Source organism: Cyrtonyx montezumae, unplaced genomic scaffold, assembly GCF_038088225.1.
Source record: "Cyrtonyx montezumae isolate F1298 unplaced genomic scaffold, pur_monq_1.0 scaffold_10, whole genome shotgun sequence".
Classification (NCBI taxonomy): domain Eukaryota; kingdom Metazoa; phylum Chordata; class Aves; order Galliformes; family Odontophoridae; genus Cyrtonyx; species Cyrtonyx montezumae.
In genome coordinates this window covers 2,110,190-2,132,520 of record NW_027071826.1, presented here as the reverse complement: position 1 = coordinate 2,132,520, position 22,331 = coordinate 2,110,190, and the positions used below count along the sequence as shown (strand labels likewise).

The 22,331-nt window shown below is 42.5% G+C and overlaps 1 protein-coding gene across 3 annotated transcripts in view; it reads left to right on the top strand.

Moving 5' to 3' along the window:
* Nucleotides 1–22,331, top strand: part of PELI2 (pellino E3 ubiquitin protein ligase family member 2) — a 62,804-nt gene that overhangs the window by 8,556 nt on the left and 31,917 nt on the right. For all 3 annotated transcript variants that reach the window (XM_065747971.1, XM_065747980.1, XM_065747963.1), the window contains exon 2: nucleotides 13,761–13,890. In XM_065747971.1, coding sequence (XP_065604043.1) covers nucleotides 13,761–13,890 — 130 coding nt within the window. The remainder of the gene's footprint in view (nucleotides 1–13,760; nucleotides 13,891–22,331) is intronic.

The window sequence follows — 22,331 nt, the reverse complement described above, 5'->3', positions numbered from 1 at the left end:
ATCTCCTTCTGATGGAAGGTTTCATTAAATGGACTGTCAATACCTCAGAAGCTTTTGCCAAACATACCAGCAAATTGATCTTAGGACAGATCAAGAGGATGCAAACTTAGTTTGACGTGAGCAGCTGAGTAATTCCTTCCATCAGAGCTGAATCTGAGAAGGAAGTTTGGCAATAGCTGAACAGATTGGTTTTGCATGGCTTCTTTTACTCCTTTTTTGTCTTCAGCTTATCTTCATGGGATCCAGGGAAAGTCTGAAAGATGAGAGGCCCTTTCACATGCCCCCAGCTGCCCAGGGGACATACTGGTGTTCCCAGCAGTTCCAGGAACACGCTTCTGTGGTCAGCATCTGTGCACTCTGCAATGCTTCGATCTTATAAACTGTGGTGAGACTTTTCTTGAGATATCTTGATCGGGCTGCTGGGGTGCAGAACACAAGCCATTTGCTTATTTTTAGGGATGTACACTTGTTTTTTCAACATTTCCAGAAGGTTTTCTTAAATAGCTATGTCTGGAAGTGAACCCCTGCACCCATATAAATACTAACGGAGGTTTTTTTTCAAGGCATGTATAAATGTGTTCCTTGTTTTCTCTCTGGGAGGTAAATAAGCCTTCACCCCCCCCCACACTATTTCCACAATCTCCTTGCTGTCAGAGCAGAAAAGCTTTCATGTTTGACTGCTGGTTTGTGGCTTACTTTCAGTGTTGGTGCACAAAGTACTGTTCTTGCTGGCTCAACCCTGCTTTATCTGTTTGGTTGCACAATCACATTTCCAGCTGTAATGCTTGCAGTAGAACTAGATATATAGCACTCAAGTTGTGAGTTTCCAGTATGCAGAGGCAAAAATACCTTTCCATTTAAGAATTCAGGAAGGCTACGAAATACAAAGTACATTACTGTTTGTAAGCATAGCTAGAGTTTAAGTGATTAGCAGGGTTTAAGTCAAGCTCAAGGCTTATTGTGTGCAGTATGACTTCAGTCTGGGTATTGGCTTCTGATCATGTCTGAGGTGCAAAGCAGCAAACACCAGCCTTCTCCAAGAAGTTTATGTTAAAGCTTTACCTACTGGAAGGCTCCCAGCATAGCGTAAAATAACCCTTTGTTAAAGGGTGAGCGGATCTTTCTGTGGCAGAAGTGATTTGTTCTTTCTCCTCTGGGCATCCTGTAGGCTGTGTAGTCAGGAAGGAAGGAGCTGGATTTTGGGTTGGCTGGATTCCAGCTGCAGGCTCTGTTCAGATCCCAGCCAGAAAGAATATTGGCTGACTTGTAAGTTTTGGGCAGAGATGGCAATTGAGAAGAAACAGCCGTCTCGGTTTTGTGAACTGATGAAGTTTGCTATGAATATGTCAGATGGTAAAAAGTGAGATGCTTCGTGCTGTGTGGAGTCAGAGGAATGCATTAAAGATCACTTTGTCATGCCTCAGTCAGGAGAGCAAAACAGTTGAATTAAGTGAAGAAATGAGTGGTTGGCACACACATTTGTTTTGACGTTAAAAAGCATCATAAGTGTATTCAGTTGTAAAAGCAATTGCTTATTCATTATAAATGGATGTGCTAACTGACTTTCTGCTGGCCCCTGTTGTCACCATTCTTGTGCATGAAGTAGGTGAACTCAATGTAGGTGACTGTAAGCAGTCTTGTTTACTTAAGTGAAGGCAATTTCCCACTGATATTTATGATTAACTTATCAAGAGTGGTCTGTTTAGGGATAGTCTGCAATCTAAGCTTTTCTTCCTTCTACCATTCCTATTTTTTTAGCACACTCTTGTTATTTAGAGACTGGGTAGTTATGGACAGAGCTTTGCAGTATGCCATGGAAAAATATACAGCCAAATTTAAAAATGTTTTATTTTCTGTTCTTTTTCTTTCCCCCTTGGAAGAGGGAAAAGTCTAGATGATGGCTGTTCACGTGTGCAGTTTGCCACAGTCTAAAGAAATAAGGTGCCTGTTTTAAACTGACCATCATCACTCTGCACTTGTAGCCTCTAGTAATGCCTGGGAACGTTTAGGTGAGATGGGACAGACTGTTCGAGGTTCTGATGCCTCTTCTAGGCTGTGAAGTGCAGACATGGGGTAGGGGCTGGATCTGGTAGTGAGGTTTGAGGTGGTGACCCCAAGGCAATGAGCAAGGTGGCTGCTGCTGCTGAGGCAGTCTCATTGCTGGAGGATGTCACATCCTCAGACTGCTGGCACTATTAGCTCTGCGTTGCAGTCATTTTCCATCTGCTTCTGATGAATGCTCAGTGATTTACTGAAAGAGGTAGTGGCAGGTGAGGCTGTAGTCTGTAACTGGAGATGAAGGATGTCACTGAACTGATTTTTATTCCAAAGCCTCTCAGTGCTGTTTGTGCTCTATTGAGAAGACTGTGTCATAAATCAGCCCCCACTCCCCCTGCTTCATTAGACATCAGGGAATCCATGTGACTGTGATTGCCTCACGGATGCAGAAGTTCAATTGGAGCTGTCACCTCAGTAGACAAAGAAGAAATCCAACTGCACATCATGTTACCCAGAGGAAATCATGCTTTGCTGGCTCTTTAGCTTATGAAATTCTTTGGTTTTGATTCTTCTCTTTGTCACTACCATGGCTTCACCTCTACTACCTCTACTGCTTGTGATAATTGTGCGATGTCAGCCTTGAGTGAATGGGAACAAACACAGATGCATTGCCACTGCAGCTAACTGGAGTGAGGAGTTCTGGGTGCAGAAGTGCTGTGATCCCTGCAGGCAGCCCGGGCTGTGCCTTAAGGTTTGACCCAGGTGGATGTGAAGGAAAATCTGAGCATGGTAAATGTGTTCATTGCCTTGTCAGTGGAAGGGAGCATAATGCCTTTGGGTGGAAATTGCTGGTAGCTAATAGGTTGCTAGAAGAGGCTTAAATAGGCATTGAGTGAAGCTCTCCATATAGATCTGAGATACTGTGGTGATGCATACTTCTATGTCAGCACTTCTCTGCTTTTTTCAGTGGAAAAAGATATCCTGGAAGAATCAGTGTCTGCTTTTCCTAGAAAACCAGCTTCTCAGAGGCATTCTGAGCACAGTCTGAACCTCTGTCTTGACTACATGGGACATTATCTGCGTTTCCCCTGTATCCTTATACTTCTGCCTCTCGTGTATGAGCTCAGTTCAAAACCTGGACTTGTATTTTGTGTTACTCAATATAAACCTTCAGTTTTCCCGCAGGGCAGAAGTTACACTTTCCAAGTGACTGTAAATCAGACCGAAAATCCAAAAAGAGAAGCTAGTTTGGGATTTGCCCAGATGTGGATGCTTCTCTAGTAGACTGTAGGCTTGTTGGGTTATAATGGGCAGTTCCAGAAGGTGCACTTGAGACTTAAGATATTAAAACAGGCTGATGCAATGTATTTCTGTACAGCTTTCCCATCTTCTACTACCTCCTGAGGAGGTAGAGTGGTGGCATCTCTTACTGGAGACCTCCGCATAATGGAAGCAAATGCCAAAGCTCTTTCCTCTGGTTTTGATGGAGCTGTAGGAGGGAAGTAAAATAGTTAACAGGATCTTTATGGATGTAGGATTTTTATGAGTGTGTTGGCAATGTAGAGAAGGAATGTACTTTTTGTTTCCTTGAACACACATGCAATCTATTTAGGTAGGCAAGGGAGAAGTTGATACACACGTATGTACATGTTTTGCAGATATACATGTATTTGTACATCTGTATATAGCTTATATTTATCCTTATCTGCTTGCAGAGCAGTGTGATGAAGCGTTTCTTAGCATCATACACTTCTGTGTTCAGTTGAAAACAGCAGCTTTATGGTTATGGCCTTAGTGCCCTGTTGGAGTCTCAAGTATAAAAATTGGTGAGGGCAAAAAGGGTCTCGTGAGCCAGTCAGCTCTAATGGGTTACTTGATTTCTGTATTTCTGAAGTAGCTCTTGTCAGATGTGTTTTGCTGGGGAAGCTACTTCCAGCTTCAGTCTTTGGCCCACCATCTTGTTGGGTACTGCTGTCTTTCCATTTAGCTTGGGGATGCTGCTTCTAAGTCCTGTAATACAGTCCTGCAGTTGTAGCCTGTTTCAAGCGCTATCTCCCAAAGTACAGATTGTTTTCTTGATCTAGTTTGATGTGTAGTGCTCCTTTGCCTTTGAAACTGAAGAAATCTAGGTATCTGAAGACCTACATTTGGTGTAGGTTGTTTTGTAAAAGCTGGTGAACGAGAATAGTACCAGTATGCTGACTGGCTGTGGGTACTGGTGAAGAAAAAGAGCTGGATTCCCAAAAGGGAGGGGAGAAGATGGAGAGAACTATGTGTGGTTTTAAACTTGGTTCACAAGCTGAAGTTTCAGGAAACCTGCATTAACACATCACAACAGATATTAAGCTACGTGCACAAGTGACAATGGTCTGCAGGACTGAAACCATCAGTGGTTCAGGCCATGATTCAACAGCTCCCATACACTCATAAATACATATGGGATTGTCTTTGGAGATCGTGGTTCTGTAGAGGCTTAGTGTTGATTTAACACTTCTGGAAGTTGTCTTAAGGGAAGAAAAAGAGGTCCAGAATTTTGCAGTTAAGTGTAAAACTGATATACTTTGCCATCAATTGTACAGATCCCAGACTAGTTCTGTGTGTTACTGCACTGATAATTTCTGGTATTGTAAGACTTGTGGAGGGGGGGGAGGTGGGGGCAGTCCCAGCTTCAGCTGTGCAGCAATGCTTGCATACCTCCACTGATCTGGTAGGTTTCAGGTTTAAATCTGGTTATGAGGAATTAACTTCTCCTGTAGGATGTTTTTGTTTTTCTTAGTAGGATATGTAACACATGTTAGGGAAGAATGGGCTTTGCTTGCTTCCTTTCTAGCAGTTCTGGGTGTAGCTCTGCACTGCTTCCTGATGTTCTCTGGACTTGAGTGCTTCACTTTCTATTGAGTATGCTGCCTCTGAGATAACCTATGTTCACAAAATGGATGTAAGTTTTTTTTTCTCAGTGCTTAATGTTATTGGAAGGAACCTGAAAAGATTCTTGTCATGCTTGAGTGTTCAGAAATGCTGTAAGTAACAGACCCTGGAACTACTTGTCTGTGCAATCACAAAAATATTACAGCTGCTTGTATTTGGAGGAGAGCTGAAATAATAAGACAGCTACCACTTCAGCTTATAAAAATGTGAGCAGTCAAATAGTCCTTGATAGTGTGTTAAAGAAAGCATTTGGCAGCTGAGAAAATGAGTTGTGTGAATCGTGCATGTGTTTTAATAGCCCAGATGATCCTTTGAATCCAGTGCATTTTTTTCCCCATAATGCTTAATGTAGTGAAGCCTCAGACATCATGTGGTGGTGTTCCTATTCATTCCTCAGATGATGATTTGGACAGTTTTGCTTTTGCACCTTCAAGTAGCTTTGAAGCCCAAATAGTTTGGGAATGTGCTTGGTATGGCAGGGCAGGTATGTCCCGTGATCTCCTGACTCCTTGTGTAATGAGGTCTGATTTGTTTTAATTTTGAAACTTCCATCTATTCTTCATCTATTTGAGAGCCCTAGAATTGTTTCCATATTGAAATGTGTGGATGCTGAGTCTGTGGTGTTTTGGATACAGCCTCTTCCTCTTCTAACATCTATTGCTTTCCTTGATATCCAGCTGTGCACTGCACTTTCCTGTGAATGAGACTGTTTATTTGACTTGTTCTGAGTGGAGCAAAAGCCAGCTCTCACTTCGTATCATGTCTATTTGTATTTAGCTTAACAAAATGCAGTATCAAATAATTTCAGGGGCGTTTGGCTAGATTACAGTTAGCAAATGCTGTTCATCTGGGTGCTTTCTAATATGAGGGATTTGGGGTTGGAAAGTGGGGTACTTTAAACATGGTGCTTTCCCCACCTCTTAAGCTCTTGCAGCTAGTGAAAAAGCTTGCTTTGAAATGAACTTAATTAGTTTATACCTTGTATTTTGCTGTGCACTTGCGTGGTTGGCTTTATGTGCTGGTGAATGGTTTTAGTTGACAGCTCTGAAGATGGGCTTAAAGCATTGAACAAAATTGCCTCCTTGTTAAATGAGTGCTGAGTGGTAGCAGGAAAGTGCTGCAAATAAGGATTGTGGAGGAAGTCATTATGTGAAAAAACTGATTCTCTTACCCTTTGCTTTCCTAGAAGAAAACCCTTTGCATTTGAATGCTCTTCTAGCCTGTTACTTATGTTAGAATTGGGTAATAGTGTCTTAAATGTTTGAGGTTTTTTTGTGTTGCTTTTTTATTTATAGGTAGCTGCTCTTTTTCCTTATTAAACAATTATGGGTGACTTCTAAGAAATGTATGTTGTGGGTGTGACTGCATGGTGCCTGTCTCTAGCTGTAGTGTTTAACTGGGTTGTCTGTATAGGTTTTCAGCTAATAAGTTGTTTGAAACTGCCAGGTTGCTTTAATTGAAGCTCATCCCGAGGCTCTGGTAGTCTGCATCAGCATGCTGCTTGAGGTGTATGAGCATTTAATCAAACTCCTGTGCTGTCTGTGTAGATGCCTTACAGAAACCTGTGCAGCAAATATCTCCTGCTGCTGCTTGAAATGCAGTATTCCCTGTTGTCAATAATGCATACAGTCGAAGACTTTTAATAGTTAAACTATGGTTATAACGACAATTGAGTTTTCTAGTGGAACTTATGTCTTGCAGAAGCTATGACAAAGGTGGTTTGTTTTTTTTCTTGCTCTCACAAGAGTAAAAGTGTTTCCCAGAAAAACAATATGGGACAAATAGCAAACCACGTGCCGGCAGAACTTGGTGAGAGCAATAAGATCCCGCAGTAAGATCCCCTTCCTGCAGAAGAAGTGCCAGAGGGCTTGCCTGACTCTCAAAACTAGGTTTCCAATGGGATCCAGTCTTCATATCTTACAAAAAGATGTAGTGTTAAGGCACCGCTCCTATATACTGCATTGCTTTTACCTCTTGGCTTCTGTATTTGCTTGCCCTATGGAATTATTTTCCACAGCAGTGTGTGGGAGAGTATGAAGGTAACAGAGGGGCTTAGGAATTTGGAAGGAAACTGGATATATAAGAACTGCTTTTAATCCCCTTTATTTGCACTGTGTGATTAACATGGTGTTTGCAACCCAACAGCCTCTTTTTTCCTAGAGATAGAAATGCATAGAGATCAGGTGTGCGCCTTCCTGGATTGCCTGTATTATGTAAGCTCAACCTGCAGAGTTTTGTCTAAATGCTGTCCTGGAAAAAAAAAACTAAACAGGTTTTTAAATTGTTCTAGCTGCTACAGCTGAGTCCTCCAGCTGATGGTGGATGGAGATGTGTGGAGGAGTATTGGCTGAGCAACCAGTCTGTGGATTAATGTGAACCGCAGCACGCCAGCTCCTTGCGTGGTGAAGCAGGAGGAGACCACAGCAGCCAGGAATGGGAACCAGGAGAACAACTGGCTCCTGTTCAGAATGCTGAAGGAGAAGCGAGGTCACCCTGGAGTACCCTGATATTTCATGTGACTTCTTGCAGTGTTTTCAGGTTCAAGTCAATCTGTGTACCCTGGGAAGGAGGTGCTAGCGTATCTGGTGTGTTGCAGATGGCTTTGAGGGACTTCTTTATGGTGTGAATAACGCCACTTGTTGTTCTGATCCATAAGAAGTTGGTTGTATTTGACCATACAAACATGATAAGGCTGGCATATGACTTTTAGTCAAGGTGCCTGCTAGGTTCATAATGGTACCAAGAGCAATTAGTAGTTACTTCTGGAGTGTAGTAGGAGAGCATTTGTGGGGGTCCATATCTATACCAGTCTTCTCAAATAGACGAGTAAAGCTATCACATGTAGTCACTAGCAAGTCATGCCAACTCAGCCTTTACTCTTACAGCTTGCCCAGCAGTTGCAGGACCTACAAGGTCATGCTGCATTTCCCTGTTTGAAGGCTCTAGGACTGTACAGGTGGCAGCAAATGTACTACTAAAGCATGATGCTGGGAGGGGAGGCTTGTGAGCACACTGGGTATTCTGAAAGCTGTAGAGGAGGCAATGAGTTCTGAGGTGCTTAAAGGGGTAAAATGGCTTGCTGAATGCAAGTTATGGGAACAAATATTTATCATGGGGGGCGGGGTGGGGGGTAGAATGCTGGTATAGCCACAACTAACTATAACAGCATACTTTTCTCAGGGATAATCAAGCTCATGGATGCAAAAACATTGCTTTAATTGGGGAAAGAGATGAGATTATTTGGAACTTCCAGACTTGCTGGTTTGGATTTTCTTGCTTAACAGGAAGACTGTTTTATTAAGTTGTAGTGCTGGTGTGGTGATCAGGAAGCACTTATGCCTGGAGAGATAGCTTTGCCAGCAGAGTCTGGGATGAGACTGTGCCTCTCATTCAGGGCAGCCCAAGAGCCATGGTTGTGGAGCAGTGGCTCTTGTTAAATGGAGGATGGAAGCTCTTTGCTTACCCTTGAGTTACTTGTTGCTGAAGGTATAATAATAGATTCTTAAGGCTACTTCAGTTACTGCTGTAGCTTAATCATTTTTCTTCAGAAAGGAACAAAAATCAGATGGAAATCAAATCATGAGGTTATTTTGGTCCCTTGGCAGGAAGGGCAGGCAGGTTGCTTTGAATTGGGTCTCCCTTGTTGGATGCATGGTTGTGAGTTTTAAGTCTAAAGATGTTGAAATCCTAGGACTCAACTCCTGAAGGTATGCAGCATGCTCTTTGTAAGATGGGGAGGAGTGGGCTTTCCAGACTAAAGCAGAAATATTGAGGATGCATTGGAATAGATCTTGAGGATGGACGGGCTCATCTCCATAGTTGTGTCAAGCTCTGTGTTCTGTTCAGTGACCAGCAAGTAACCGTATGCTTTGCCAAAGGTACACTTAAGTGTGAAAGGGATGGTTGTAGAGTGGAAATATGTGGACTTTTGTATCCTAATGTCCGGAGAACTGTGTATTAGAAGGAGGAGGCAGTGGAACAGGTTTACCCAGAGAGGTGGTGGATTCCCCGTCCTCTGGAGACACCCAAGCTCAGGCTGGATGGGGCTCTGAGCACCTGATGGAGTTGTGGGTGTCCCTGCTCTATGCAGGGAGGTTGGACCAGATGGACTTTGGAGGTCCTTTGCAACTCAAATGATTCTGTGAAGTAATATAGCATCTCTAGGTTCACAGTTAACTTCTCATATGGTAGAAGAGGGTACTGTTGAGAATATAAAGTACCCTCAGTGGAATTACCTAAAGAGTTGTGTTCTTATATCTTGCAGTCAATATTCCATATATTGAAGCTGTTTGTTTGTGTATGAACTACCATGTGGATTTTCCCCTTTTAATCTATGTTCAAGAGAGCAAAAATTGGATGCTTCAGCAGAATGGGGCTTTCCAGCTGCTCAGGGCTTTAGCCTATAGTTGTGGAAAAACTGAGGTTGGTTATTGCCAAGGCAAATAATATGTCTTTAGTCTTATAATGTTGTAGATATCATAATGTAGACTCACAACGCTGCCAAAGGAATTTTTTTCCCACCCTCTGTGCCATTTTCCTCTTGTTGCTGATATAAATGCTTCTGTGGCCTTGCAGTGAACCAGAGAGCAAAAGGAATTGATGTGGTTTAAACTAAATTTAAAGCATAAATCTGTTTTTATTTCCAGTGCATGTTAACCAGGGAGACAAGTTACACTGGGGCAGGGACAAAATAGCAAATGAAGGGTGGGACTGCTGCTTTTGGCAGTGGTGTTGGCCCACACTGGTTCAGTGATGGTAAAAAGCATGCTGTAAGCCCCCTGACTTCTGGTATGTGCTGAGCATATACTGCTGTGCGATACCAAATATGGCATCAGAATGTACTTAAAAGGAAAAAATCACTCAAGTCTGGCCTCGTAATGAGAGCTGTCACTAATGCTTTTGTGGCTTTGTTGTTCAGCACAGGAAAGTTATGCTTTCTTCACATAAATTAGAGCCATTGTAACATCTGCCTGCTCAGAGCTGGGCCTGTGAGATGGGATGGTTTGCCTCTGAACGTTTTGTCTGCAGTAGAGCTGTCAGTAATAGTGAAGGATACTGAGGCTACTCCTTTTTGTCCAGGGGAAGTATTACTGGTGGCAGTTAGTGTCTGTTCTGTTTGTGGTCTCCAAGGAATTTGGTTGTGTAGGTATTGAAGCGTTTGGGTTTATTGACACTCCTGTGTTTTCGTAGCACTGCAAAAAAAACTGGTGGCATGTGGCAGCTTCTGTGTATGGCAGCAGGTAGCTGTTATCCCTGATATCCCTGATCCTGGGAGTGACTTTCCTGAGTTTAAATCGGACTTTCCTAGGTGCTGGCTTAGCTTGGTTCCTTTGAAGAGGAGGAAGAGAACGGGAAAGGGAGCTGAAGAAGGCTTGTGTAATGAGCTATCCCATGTTCAGAACTTGCTGGTCATGTCTGAAGTAGTCCAGGAGGTTCACAGAATTGTACAGGGTGGAAGGGACCTCTGCAGGAAGTTGCACAGTGCTCCAGTTGTGTGGGAGAGCATGTATGGTCTTGCTTTTGAGGCAGCACAGCAGGCATCCACGACATACCCCAACCCTGGGAAAAACTTAGTGGAGTTTGCATGTCATTGTATACTAAAGTCCTCAATGGTTTGATGTAAATCTTTTGGAAACTGGCTCTGTTAGTTAGGATGCCCATAACAAATGCTAGCACCACTCCCTTATTTGCAAGGAACAGTGCTATCAACAGAGATGGTTATCCTGAGAGGTTTCATAACTCTGATTGTCCCAGTGCCTCTGACAGGCACTTGGAAAAAGTTAAGCACAGGGCTGCTGTGATCACCTGTGTTGGATGCTTGGGCACCTGGAGGACAAGAGTGCCTCAATGCCATTGTGTGGCAGGATGGTCTCACAAGTGGTTGCTCTATGGGAAGCTGCCTGCTTCAAACTTTGTTGGTCATAAACGTTTGATTCCTACTTCTGGTTGGGGTTGGTTATTATGAGAAGGTGGGAGCAGGATCTCTGGGGCCTGAGTGGATCTGAGAGTGTTCCTTCAGATCCATTTGCTCTGGGGATTGTGTAGGCAGGGGCAAGGCAAGGTGTGGCCATTTGTGGTGAGCAGCTTGAGAAACCTAGAACAGCTGAGTGCACCTCCTGGCTGTGGGGAGAGAAGGCTCCAATCTGATGCTATTTTCTCTCCTATGAAATGCATAGGAATGCCTTTTAATTTTCCCATTGCTTTTCACCGGTGTCAGATCAAAATAAAACTTAGGAGCCTATAATTAGGTGTTACTACTTGTTATGCATACTCAAATCCTCCTGCCCTTTCATATGAAGGAAATTTAGAAATTGGCACAAAACCTTTGTGAAAACTTGTCATTGCTAATCAGGATGGATGAATTAAGCTTTCGTTTTGCTTGTGTTTCCTTCCTGTTTAGTTTCCAAACGGCCCTTAACCTTGAGTGACTTCTCTTTGCCTTTAAAAGCTGTTTAAGTCCTGGAAGAGGGAAGGAAGGAAGAAAAAATGAAATGAAATCAAGTGGCCTTTTGCAGCTGCTTGTACTGTGACCAGGAGAAAAGTCAAACAAGATAACCTTACCAAGTCTCATTTCACCTTTCAGCAAAACTGCATACAAGCAGGACTGTTTAGCAGTGGTACCAACACAGCACACAATTGCAAAGTAAAAAGCCAGTGATGATGCTGCTCGTGATTTCTTCAGGAGCTATTGCTTTCTTGGTTTTTCAAGCACAAATCCATGCAAGGGGAGTATTGTCTTTAGGAAAGGTTAAACTTGCAGACATAATCATGGTAATAGTGTCACTGAAAGACTGCACAAGTGTATGTATCCAAGAAGACTGAAGCCGCAGAATCAAAGCAGACTTAGAATCACAGACTCAATCACCTGGGTTGAAAAGGACCTCAAAGATCATCTAGTTTCACCCCCCCTGCCATGGGGCAGGGTCACCAAACCACCAGAGCAGGCTGCCCAGAGCCACATCCAGCCTTGCCTTGAGTGCCTCCAGGGATGGGGCATCCACAACTTGAAGGGCTTGTGTTTGTTACCTGTGGTTCATATGAATGTGTCTTTCTAGGAATCAGTCTTTTGGGATAAGGATGAGCTCTGCTCTTCTTGTGTAGATATAATAAGTTTCCAAAAACAAACAAGCTGTTTTTATTTCTGGTTTTTTTTTGCTGTGTTGGGGAATCTTCCCTATGAAAATAGGAGTGGGAGAACAAGTTGAGCTGTAACCCAGCCTAAAGCTCTGAACTCCTTGTGGCTCTCTGGGAATCTTTATCAAAAGTAGTCCTCACATCTGGTTTTTCATTCTAGAGCACTTAAATTTAAGACCATAATCTCAAATCTATGACCTGCTCAGGAATGCTCAGCAGTGCTGTAGTTCAGGTCTCAGGTCCCTTGATGCTGCCCATGAGTTGTTGAAGCTATTTTCCTGTGAGTTGTCAGGTGTCTTTTGGCCAAAGCGAGTTTGGCTTCTCCAGGGCTTGAGCATGCAAACTGCGTGCCTTTGTCTGCCTCACTTTTCCCATCTTTTGCCAAAAACAAACAAACAAAATTCAGATCTCCCCCCAAGCTCATTTTCTTGTAATGCAAACTTAGTTGGTTATGTATGCAAAATGGTAATTTCATGAGAAATATTGTGTGTTACCACATTGCTTTTCCTAGTTGGCAGCTGTACAATTGCTCTCAGCCTGAGCAGTGAGTGGCCCTGCAGAGCCTTCTGTGGGGCTGCAGAGTTTCAACCTGCACATAGTGTGGTGGATATAGAGCTGGACTGCTTTTGAAGTGCAACTCAGGACTAATTTTTCAGACTGTTTGCTTTCTAGGGAGTTGGTCCCCTTTAAACCTTCTTCCTTTTCAGGTTTCTTCGTTGTGATGTAAGCTTTTCTCTCCAGCAGTCCTTGTGATTAAATAGGTGATCCAGTATAGAATAGACGTCACCAGTAAGACTGCTGAAATCTTTAATTGAGATTGCAGATGTAGTTCTTTTGCCTGAGGATCAGGTGTGGAAGAGGCATCTCTGCAGTGAAGCCAAGTCTTGAGAGCACAGACTGGCTGGAAGCTATCAGGAATGTGACATGTGGAGGTGCAGTGATGAGAAGCATTTACCCTTCCTAAATCTTTGAGGAGGGAGGAAATGTGATTTCACTGCCCATGGATTGCAAAGAAACTTCCAGTTGCTTCTATCTGTGGGGAAGGAGGATCAATGCTTCTCTGAATAACTCATCCATTGGGTTTCTGTCTTGTGAGAGATGAAGAGCTACTGAAGGTTACTGGGTTACACCTGATAAAGGCATTCATTAACTAGTCTTCAGATTCACATAAATCACAAACAGAGGTATTCTCTTAATGATAAATCTACTCTGAGACTTCATTTAATAAATATAAAAAAACCATTGTGTGACTAGAGTTAAAATTGCGTCTTTTTTTCCCCAGTTTTTCCCAGATTGCTCCTCTTCTCAGTCATGCTCACTCTTGTCTTCTGTGTAAAGGGGATAGCAGTGCAAAAGTGTTTTCCACATTCCCCATGTCTTAAATAAAAGGCTTAGAAAGTATTCTCCCAAATTCCTTTAAATCTAAAGGTAAAGAACTGTTCCTCTTGCTGAACAGCAGATTGTGTCATTTGTGGTTGAAGTTTTATTCATCTTTAATAATGTCATCCTCCATTGGCAGGAAAGGAGCATTCAAATGCCTGTAGTACTTTAGGGTAGCAAAGCTGAGTGTGACTCTTGTTCTTGTTTTTTTTAACTGCATGTTTGAAGTCATTAGGATATTGTGAGCAAATTTCTGCTTTCCTTCTCTGTGTTTCAAACTGCTGATGTTTTAATGCCAAACTCTTTTTGTTCAATTCCAGGTATAATGGCTCCCTTCCTAATGGCGACAGAGGACGCAGGAAAAGCAGATTTGCCCTTTATAAGCGACCTAAAGCAAATGGAGTTAAGCCCAGCACTGTTCATGTCATTTCTACTCCTCAAGCATCCAAGGTACGTAACAGGCAAATTCTCTTTTCTGGTGATTTGGGGTTGTATCCCGACTACCTGGTTCACCTTGCTGCTGGTTTGTTCTGTGGTGGTCAGATACTTGCCTTGGAAAGTCTGTAGTGGATTTTTTTCTAGAGATATGGATCTCTAATCCAGTTACTTATTTAAAGTAGTCTTTAACCTCAGGTACGAGTTAATCTGACCCTTCTGCCCTTACTCAGAAAGCTGACTGTCCTGTCTGAGGCATAGGATGGTCATGGACTGCATATCCAAGAAGTACATTTATTTTTCACTGGAGTGTAAGATTAGTATGTGTTTCTTCTTCCAGAAGATAACTGGAGTAGTGTAAAACAAAACAAAAAAGCCTTAGAGATTCCTATGGGCCTTTCATATGTGTTGCTAGTAATATTACTGTGCATGTTTTCATCTGAGACCTAGTACAGATGAAGGAAGAGCAGCATTTAAATTAATAAATTGCTATGACAATAAAACAGTGCTAAGGTTCTGCTGGTAGAGTGCATTTGAAACTGTGAAGTCACCTTACTTCCTCAGTAAATACTTTGCTCCAGAAGGAAAGAGTGATGAGTTCTGGCCAAACGAAGTGAACCCTGCGGTTACACTCAGATGGATATTTTTATGAAGTGTACATTCTTCTTACCATCAATATCAGCTGATGGGTGCACCATCTTTGTTCTCAGAAGTGTGCTCTCTAACTTAGGTCGAGAGTATTGTTTAATACATAGGTGTTTTCTTTTGTGATGCATATGGTAGCATACATCTCAATGTATCAAAATATTCCATATCTGAGGATTTTGTTGTTCAGATTACACAATGCATATGAATATGTAGTTTTGGGTTAAAACTTTGTGTAGGTTTTTTTTCCCAACGTTTGTATTCTTAAAGTATTTTTGAGTTGAAGGTTAGCTTTAAAATAGGCCTGTAGTGTTGGTGTGAATGTTGGCAACGTTGATCTGTTAAAATTAGTGCAAAATAAGTGTTTTATGTAGTAAATGGAAATATACTCTTTGCACTGGGTATTTTTAAGCATTTGGACTTCAGACAGTATTTTGGCTTGTGATTTTGAAAATATTTGAAGGCCTGATGCACGCTGCAAGGTGTCTGGTTAACTTTCATCAGTGTTCTTATGGTAGTGCAGGTAAAATATATGCTGTACAGTTTAATGCTCTTGTAAAGATAGCACAGGATCTGAGCCGTTAAGGTCTTTTGTAAATCTGGATTCAGGTGGATATGTCAGGTTGAATGTATTCTTCTGCCCTTTCTCTGAACCCTTACAAAAGAGCCTTTGTGAATTTATACTGTTGTCTGGGGCAGGACTGGTGGATATGTGCCAGAACAGTGGTGCAGTGGATTTCAGTGCTCCTTTGGATGCGCTGAAAAGACACGTTTTGAAGCATTTTCTTAGGCTTCTCTGACACTGTCAATATTGGAGCCTAAGTCTCTTTTACCAGGAGTGGCTTCTGCATGTAGTTTTTGTAAGTGATCCCCCAAATATTGGAAAGCAGAGAACAGAGGGTTTTGTTCTTGGAAAGTAATGTGCAACCTGACCTCAAAGTTTTCCTTCTGCCTTCAGTCTTCCCGTTTAATTCTTGGGAAGAAAAGCAGTGGACACTTGTAGTGCACAGGATATTACCAGTTTCCTCCCTTGCAGCTTTTCAGATACAAGCTGTTTTATTTTGCTTGTTTGTCACTGTGTAAAATGCTTCCTTCTACTGTGTTGTCACTGCTATGGCATGGATGCTTGAACAAGGTGCCACAGTGGTTTTCTGCTAATTCCATTACTGCAGCATCTCAAGAACTGTAACTCTCATCAACCTGAAGTTAGTGTCAGCCTGAAAACTGCAGTAGATTGTGAGGATGCTTGTCATGCTCTATTGTCCCACCTATGTGCAGGTGTCAAGGACAGCTGGAGCAGCAATGGTTTCAGTAGTGAATCTAACTGAGAAAATTGCATATGAATCAGTGCCTTTTGTTTTTTTTACCTCTGAAGTGCCTGTTTGTGTTTTTTGCCTTTCTACCTTCTGAATTATCTTCTTTGGCACCTCCAGAATTGTTTGGCCTACTAATGGATGTATTCTGGAGGAAAGCACTGCATGAGGTTTTGAGTCTCAAGTTTTTCAGATTACGCTTAAAATATGCATATATCTCTTCAACATTACACACTTGACCTCAAAACCTGTTTTATTAATTCTCTGCTTAGACACCATGCAGGGAGGTTTCTATTCTGTCCATGTTTCACAGAACTTAAGCCATTTGTTTGAGACAAACTTTCCCAGCAGGGTCACAATACTGTTGAAGCCTAAAATTCTTAGTGTTGTTTGCTTCAAAATAGAGTCATGAAAAAGTGTATCCTTATCTCTCCAGTTCCACATTCAGTTTTTGTTTTGGGTGGTTATTACTTGCATTGACTTGGGTCTCTTGACAAAGAAGTCTGTCCCCAGTTATGATCCCACAATCAGTGACAACTTTCCTCTGACTACACTGCCCAGATCTTAGGAATGACCTCATAGCTTGTCGTGTCATGGCTGGGATTAACTTTTATTTTCAAGATGTTAGAGCAATTTACAGCTAACCTTTGTTAAGTTTAGTTTAACTGTTGCTTACATGTGCAGTAGTGGGACTAGTATCAGGCACCAGCAGATGCAGGCACAGGCTTTGTTTATGCTGCAGTTTTCTGATGAATGTAGAACTTGATAAGAGGGGTTATACATTTTCACAGTAATAACCTGTGAATGATGTGGTGCTAAAGTGGGGTTCAGGAGGTTTCTTGGTGTGGGGTTGTTTGCTTTTTTTGTCAGGGGAAAGGATGCTTATTTACTCAGAACGAATAAATGTGTGTATATATCTGGAAAGGGAAGAGAGAGTTATGTCTCACTGAAAACAAAAACAGCTTAATATCTCTGTAGAACAATGTTTGAGGCAGTGTCTTTACAGATCTTAAGTGGGTGAATGTGACCTGTATGAATCAGACTGTATGATCCCAATTTTTGCCAAGCAGGGATGTTCATCTTCCCATACACATCCCATCTGTTGGTTCAGTGGGCTGTTAGCTTTCCTTCTGTTCAGGCACAGGTGGATCTTTGCTCTTCTTTCCTTCTCATCACAGCCAACAGTGAGGCCTTGCTGGGAGCTGCCAGTTGGAGTTGTTTTTTGGGGAACCATGGGGGGGGGATCTTTCCTGGTCCTGCTGCTGGCAGTGGGCACTGACAGTGAGATGCCTTGATGAGATCACCCTTAAGTGATGCAATTGCCCATGATTCTAGGAAATATATGCATTTAGGTTTCTTTGAGTTTCTAGTGCTTTGGAACAGCTTTCATGGTTGTGTAGGTTAGAAAAATGAAGAAATGGCTCGAAATGCATTTAAGTTACTTGAAGAATGCAATTTGGAAACCTGAATTGTACACGAGAGTTAAGGGGGTGATGTCAGCCCTCCAGGATTCTGTGAGAGTGCTCTGAAAGTATAAATAAATTCCATTGTAACTGTAGGATGCTGCTGAGTTAGCTGACTTGCTATGTGAGAACTGCAAAAGCCCTTCATTCTGTATAACAAGCAAATACTAGAAATGCTCCTTTCTAATAAGTGGATGTTGTGTTTTGATACTCGAGTGCTTCTTTCTTGTTGGGTATTAATGCTGATTGAGTAGGTTGCAAATGTATTTTGAATTGCTGTGGAGTGCAACAGAAAGTCTGGCTGTAATAGCTTTTTGGGAAAGTGCATCTTGATTTAGTTACGTATTTTTTTTGTATGTCTGTCTTTGGAGAAAAGATTTCCTTTGGAAACCTGTGGTAGATAAAGGCAGTGTACTTTTTCCTCTTTCTGAAATGATGGTTTCAAGCTGACTGGGGAAGATCTTTCTGACTTGAAGTCCAGTTAACCTGCTGAGCTGGCTTCTGCCTTGTGCTATCACAACAGCAGCTTGTGTAGTCACTGGCTGGGTTCCTGCAGCTCACATCAAGTTTCATGCTGCTCCTGGAAAAGAACAAAAAGCAGCTATGCAAGTAATTATTAGGTCAGGAGAGAGAGCTCCAATTTGTGCTTTGAGTGACTAGAGAAAACAAGAGTATAGGATTCTTGTGATGGCCTATCTAATGCAGGTTATCGTATCTGCTTTGATGTACTTGATGAATTTTGAGTAAAAAGGCTGAAAATCCTTTTGTGTTTTTTGGTGTTTCTTCTGCATTAGTGCTGTAGAGCTTGACTGCTGGGAGGAGGGTGCTGCCTGTCAGTGGCTTCTCTATTTCTTGTTGGCCTTATTTATTCTGTAGTCAGTTTGTGGAGCCCTAATTTCTTCCAAGGTAAGTTAATTGCATATGTTACTTGAGGGTCCCAAGTTGCGCAGAGTCCCTGGCTCATCTGTTTGATCAATGGTTTGCTTACTGTTAAGTGTCCTTTTCTATTCAATAAAGCATTATAACATGCCTACTCCCTACCCCTATGCTCTCCCAAATAGTAGGGAATGATAGAATGGAGGAAAATAGCATACTAGTTTCATTTGTATTGCTTAATAAATAACAACTGTCACTTGGTTTGATGTTCTTCTTCCTGAGCTTTTGGGACATACTGAGCAGAATGTGCATCAAAGAGTTTGGAAAGTCACTTTACAATGTTTTCTAACAAAAAACAGATGTTAAGTAAAGAGGGGAATTAACTGCTGAAGACCACTTTTTTTTTTGTAACTGAACATTGTTTTTTGTTTTCATGCTTTTCTTTCAGGAGGTAGAAAGATCAGAAAATGTTTTCCTTGTAAACTGTTCCAACTACATCTGCTATAAATTGATGTTTAGAGCAGATTCTGCTTGAATTCCTCTGTCCTTTGGAGGCAGGGGAAGGTGGGCTGGATGCATGGCTCATGTTAAGAAGTTACCAGTGGGATTTGTGTTGCAGAGCCACTTCTTTTAAAGATGACTTGTTTGAAACCAGCCTCTTCCAGTTTAACTAGTTTCTGCATGTTGTCTGCTCTTCTCAGATATCGAATAGAAAGTTAGGACCATCTAGGAACGTGTAGTTGTGAAGCTCTCTTCTTGTTACATGCTTATTGAAGGCAATAAAGAGTCCTGAATAAAATGTATTTGGCCTTACAAGTGTTTGTCTTGAGAACTCAGCTAGTCTTGGCTCCCTAAAGGTTAAGGGGAAACTCAATACTGATTTTTGGATCAAATGAAGCTACTTGGACTGTGTAATTATATGATCATTAAGATTGGAAAAGACCTCTATGATTACACAGACCAACCTTCCACCCATCACTGCCGTGCCCATTATGCATGTCCCTCAGGGCCACATCATCTCTGTTCCTGAACACCTCCAGGGATGGTGACCCATCACCTCCCTGTGCAGCCTGTGTCAGTGACTGACCACCCTTTCTAAGAAGAAATTTTTCCTCTGATCCAACCTGAATCTCTCCTGGTGCAGCTAGAGGCCAGTGCCTTGTGTCCTGTGTCTAGCTACCTGGGAGAAGAGCTGATGCCCATCATGCTATGGCCTCCTGTCAGGAAGCTATAGAGAGCAGTAAGATCTCCCCTGAGCTGCTTCTTCTCCAGGCTGACCAATCCCAGCTCTGCCAGCCTTTCCCCATAAGACTTGTTCTCCAGACCCTTGACAGCGTTGTTGCCCTACTTCTCCAGTCTTTCTCATGAGTGAGGGGCCCGAAGCTGAACCCATGGTACTTTTCTTTGAACTTGCTCTAGGGATAATGCATCACTGCAAGTTGGTGTTGCCAAGTGAGAACCTTAGAAGCAATGAGAATCTGCTGCTGCATTCTAGCTGCATCGCAATCACAAACAACCTGATGACTACAGGGGCACTACACAAAAGTGTCTGGGTCTGCTAGCATCTATGCTATAGGAATTCCTGGCTTCTGTTTTGGAAACACACTTATGTTATATCTGTCATGGGAGAGCTTCACATAAACCCAAAGTACACCTTCCACATCAGCTTGGAACTGCTAAGCACACACAGGGAGAGGTGGTCAGGTTTCAGAATGCAGAGTTATGGCACGTGTGGCATAGAGCTGGCCCTTGTCTGAGAGCTGAAGACTAATGTTCTGGAATTGGAAAGATACACAGGGCAGTGTGCATATTATTCCTGTGTCATCACCTTCAGTGAAATTGAAGGTTTCTGATGTGTTTGTTGCTGATATGTGTGTAGGCTGCTTCACGGAGGGGAAAAAAAAAGTAGTGAAAAGACAGTATGCAACTAATAATTGGTTTTTTTTAATATCCCCAAACTATATTGCCCAATGAAGGGAAACTGTCTTAAATGGGTAGAGCATTGTATTTTGGAGAAATGAAGTAGTATGTACTTAGTCACAGCAGTTTTGAACGGCTGTCCCGGAGCAGAGGAGCTGGAGCTGCCTCAAACAGTAGATGGGACTCCTATGTTTTAAGGGGCTGTTGAGTGGAGCAGTTTTGAGAACATAAAAAGCAATTCAAGCCTTGTGAGCCAACAGAAACTTCTCAAAGAAGCGAAGCACTCCTATTCCTGTTCTTAAAAATGACAGAATTTGTATTCTCTGGAATTCTTTGAGATTTTGTTGAGGGCAAGGCAAAAAATGTAAGTACTTCTTTATGCAGGGTGCTTTATGACACATGTATAATGAGTAGTTTCATCTGCTCTCTAAGTATTAGGGAGTGACTGACTTGTGAGGCTACAGGATCCCTGTTTCTGCTGTTTGTAGGTCTCTGGAAAGTGTTGATTTGATGAAGATGCGGGACTGCTTCACTTTGGGCTTCTACTTCTACCCTATGCTGAATCTTCCTAAGATTTTAGGGAGAAAATGGAGTACCTTATTTGGATAGCCTCTTCTGAAGGGGTGTAGCTGTAGCGAAGTGCTTATGGTGATGCTTTGTTCACTGAATGCTCCCAGCTCTTCAGATTATTATTATTTTTTTTTTGCAAAAAAGGTGTTATCTGTATTTGGATTTCATAGAAACAATTCCGAACTCCTTAGCACTAAGAACTTGCTTCTACAAGATTGTGGTCTTTTGGGGATCGTCCCATGAGCTTCTATGAAAACTAGCTTGTCTAACCATTGACTGCATCATACCTTGTACTTACATGACCTCCCTGCAAGACCGCATGTTGTGTACAGACTTGTCTTTTAGATTTTGCACGTCTCCTGTCCATTGTGATTCTGCCAGTACTTCAGGAAGTTCAAGACTCTGCAGATGCCTCGTGTGAGATAATATGTGTAGTAATATATACTTCGGCCTTCTAATTCAGTAACAGCAGATGCCTATCACTTTGACCGAGGGAAGCTAATTATGGGCTTAACACTGCCAGCTTGCTAGCTGTACAGTACTGAGTTTTCCTCTGACTGTATGCATCAGTGTGAGCTCTGAGTGATCTCTCCTATGCTGAGTTTGCCACAGTCAGGGAATAATAAATGATCTCTCTACTGCTTTTCAGTATTGGCAGGCAAGCAGGAGCGTCCCTTCCTGTCGCACCAAAAACCTGAACTTGGTTCACTGAAGTTGGATTTTCATTTTTTCTTTTAGAAATCTCACTCTACTAGACTGATGTTCAACTATTAGCTCAGGAGAATGGGACTAATGTCTGAACAGGGATTTTACTTGGACTGGGCTTGCCCTGAAGTGCTGCTTTCTTGGCCTTGGATGCTGCCTTTGGGAATGAGATTTCCCTGGGAAATCCAACCATCAACCTAACGTAGTCCAATCAGTAAGCCGTGTCCATGAGCCACTTACATTGTGTTTGCGCGCCTCTTAAATACCTCCAAAGATGAGGACTCCACCATTTCCCTGGGCGGCTTGTTCTAGTGCTTGACCACCCTCTTGGTGAAGAAATTCTTCCTAATGTCCAGTCTAAACCTTCCCTGGCCCAACTGGAGGTTGTTTCCTCATGTCTCATCGATGGTCATCTGAGAGAGGGCTGACCCTCTCCTTTCTGCAACCTCTTTACAACAGTACAGAGTGAAGAGCTCTTCCCTCAGCATCCTGCTCTCCAGATGGAACAGCCCCGGTTCCCTCAGTCACTCTTCATAACTTGTTTTCTACTCTGTTCATCAGCTTCAATGCTTTTCACGCACTCAAGCAACTCCACATCCTACTTTTAGTGTGGGACCCAAAAATGAACATGAAATTCAAGGTTCAGTCTGACCAGTGTCACGTGCAAGAGGACAATCACTTTCTCAGTCCTGCAGGCCATTGTGCCATTGGCCTTCATGGCCATTGGGGCACACTGCTGGCAGCTCATGTTCAGTTCTCGATGTTCTGTTCACATTTCAGTTTTGCTGCTGTACTTGGAGAAAGCCATCCTTCAGTTTTTTGCCTGGGAGCCTTTTCCCCCTCAACTGGTTTTCTGGGTCATTTTGCTTGGAGTCTCTCACTGAGTGGATGTTTGGGTGGATGTAAGCTGGTCACACAGGTGAACAAGCAACCACTCTTTGGAGGTCTTTCCTTCACGATATTT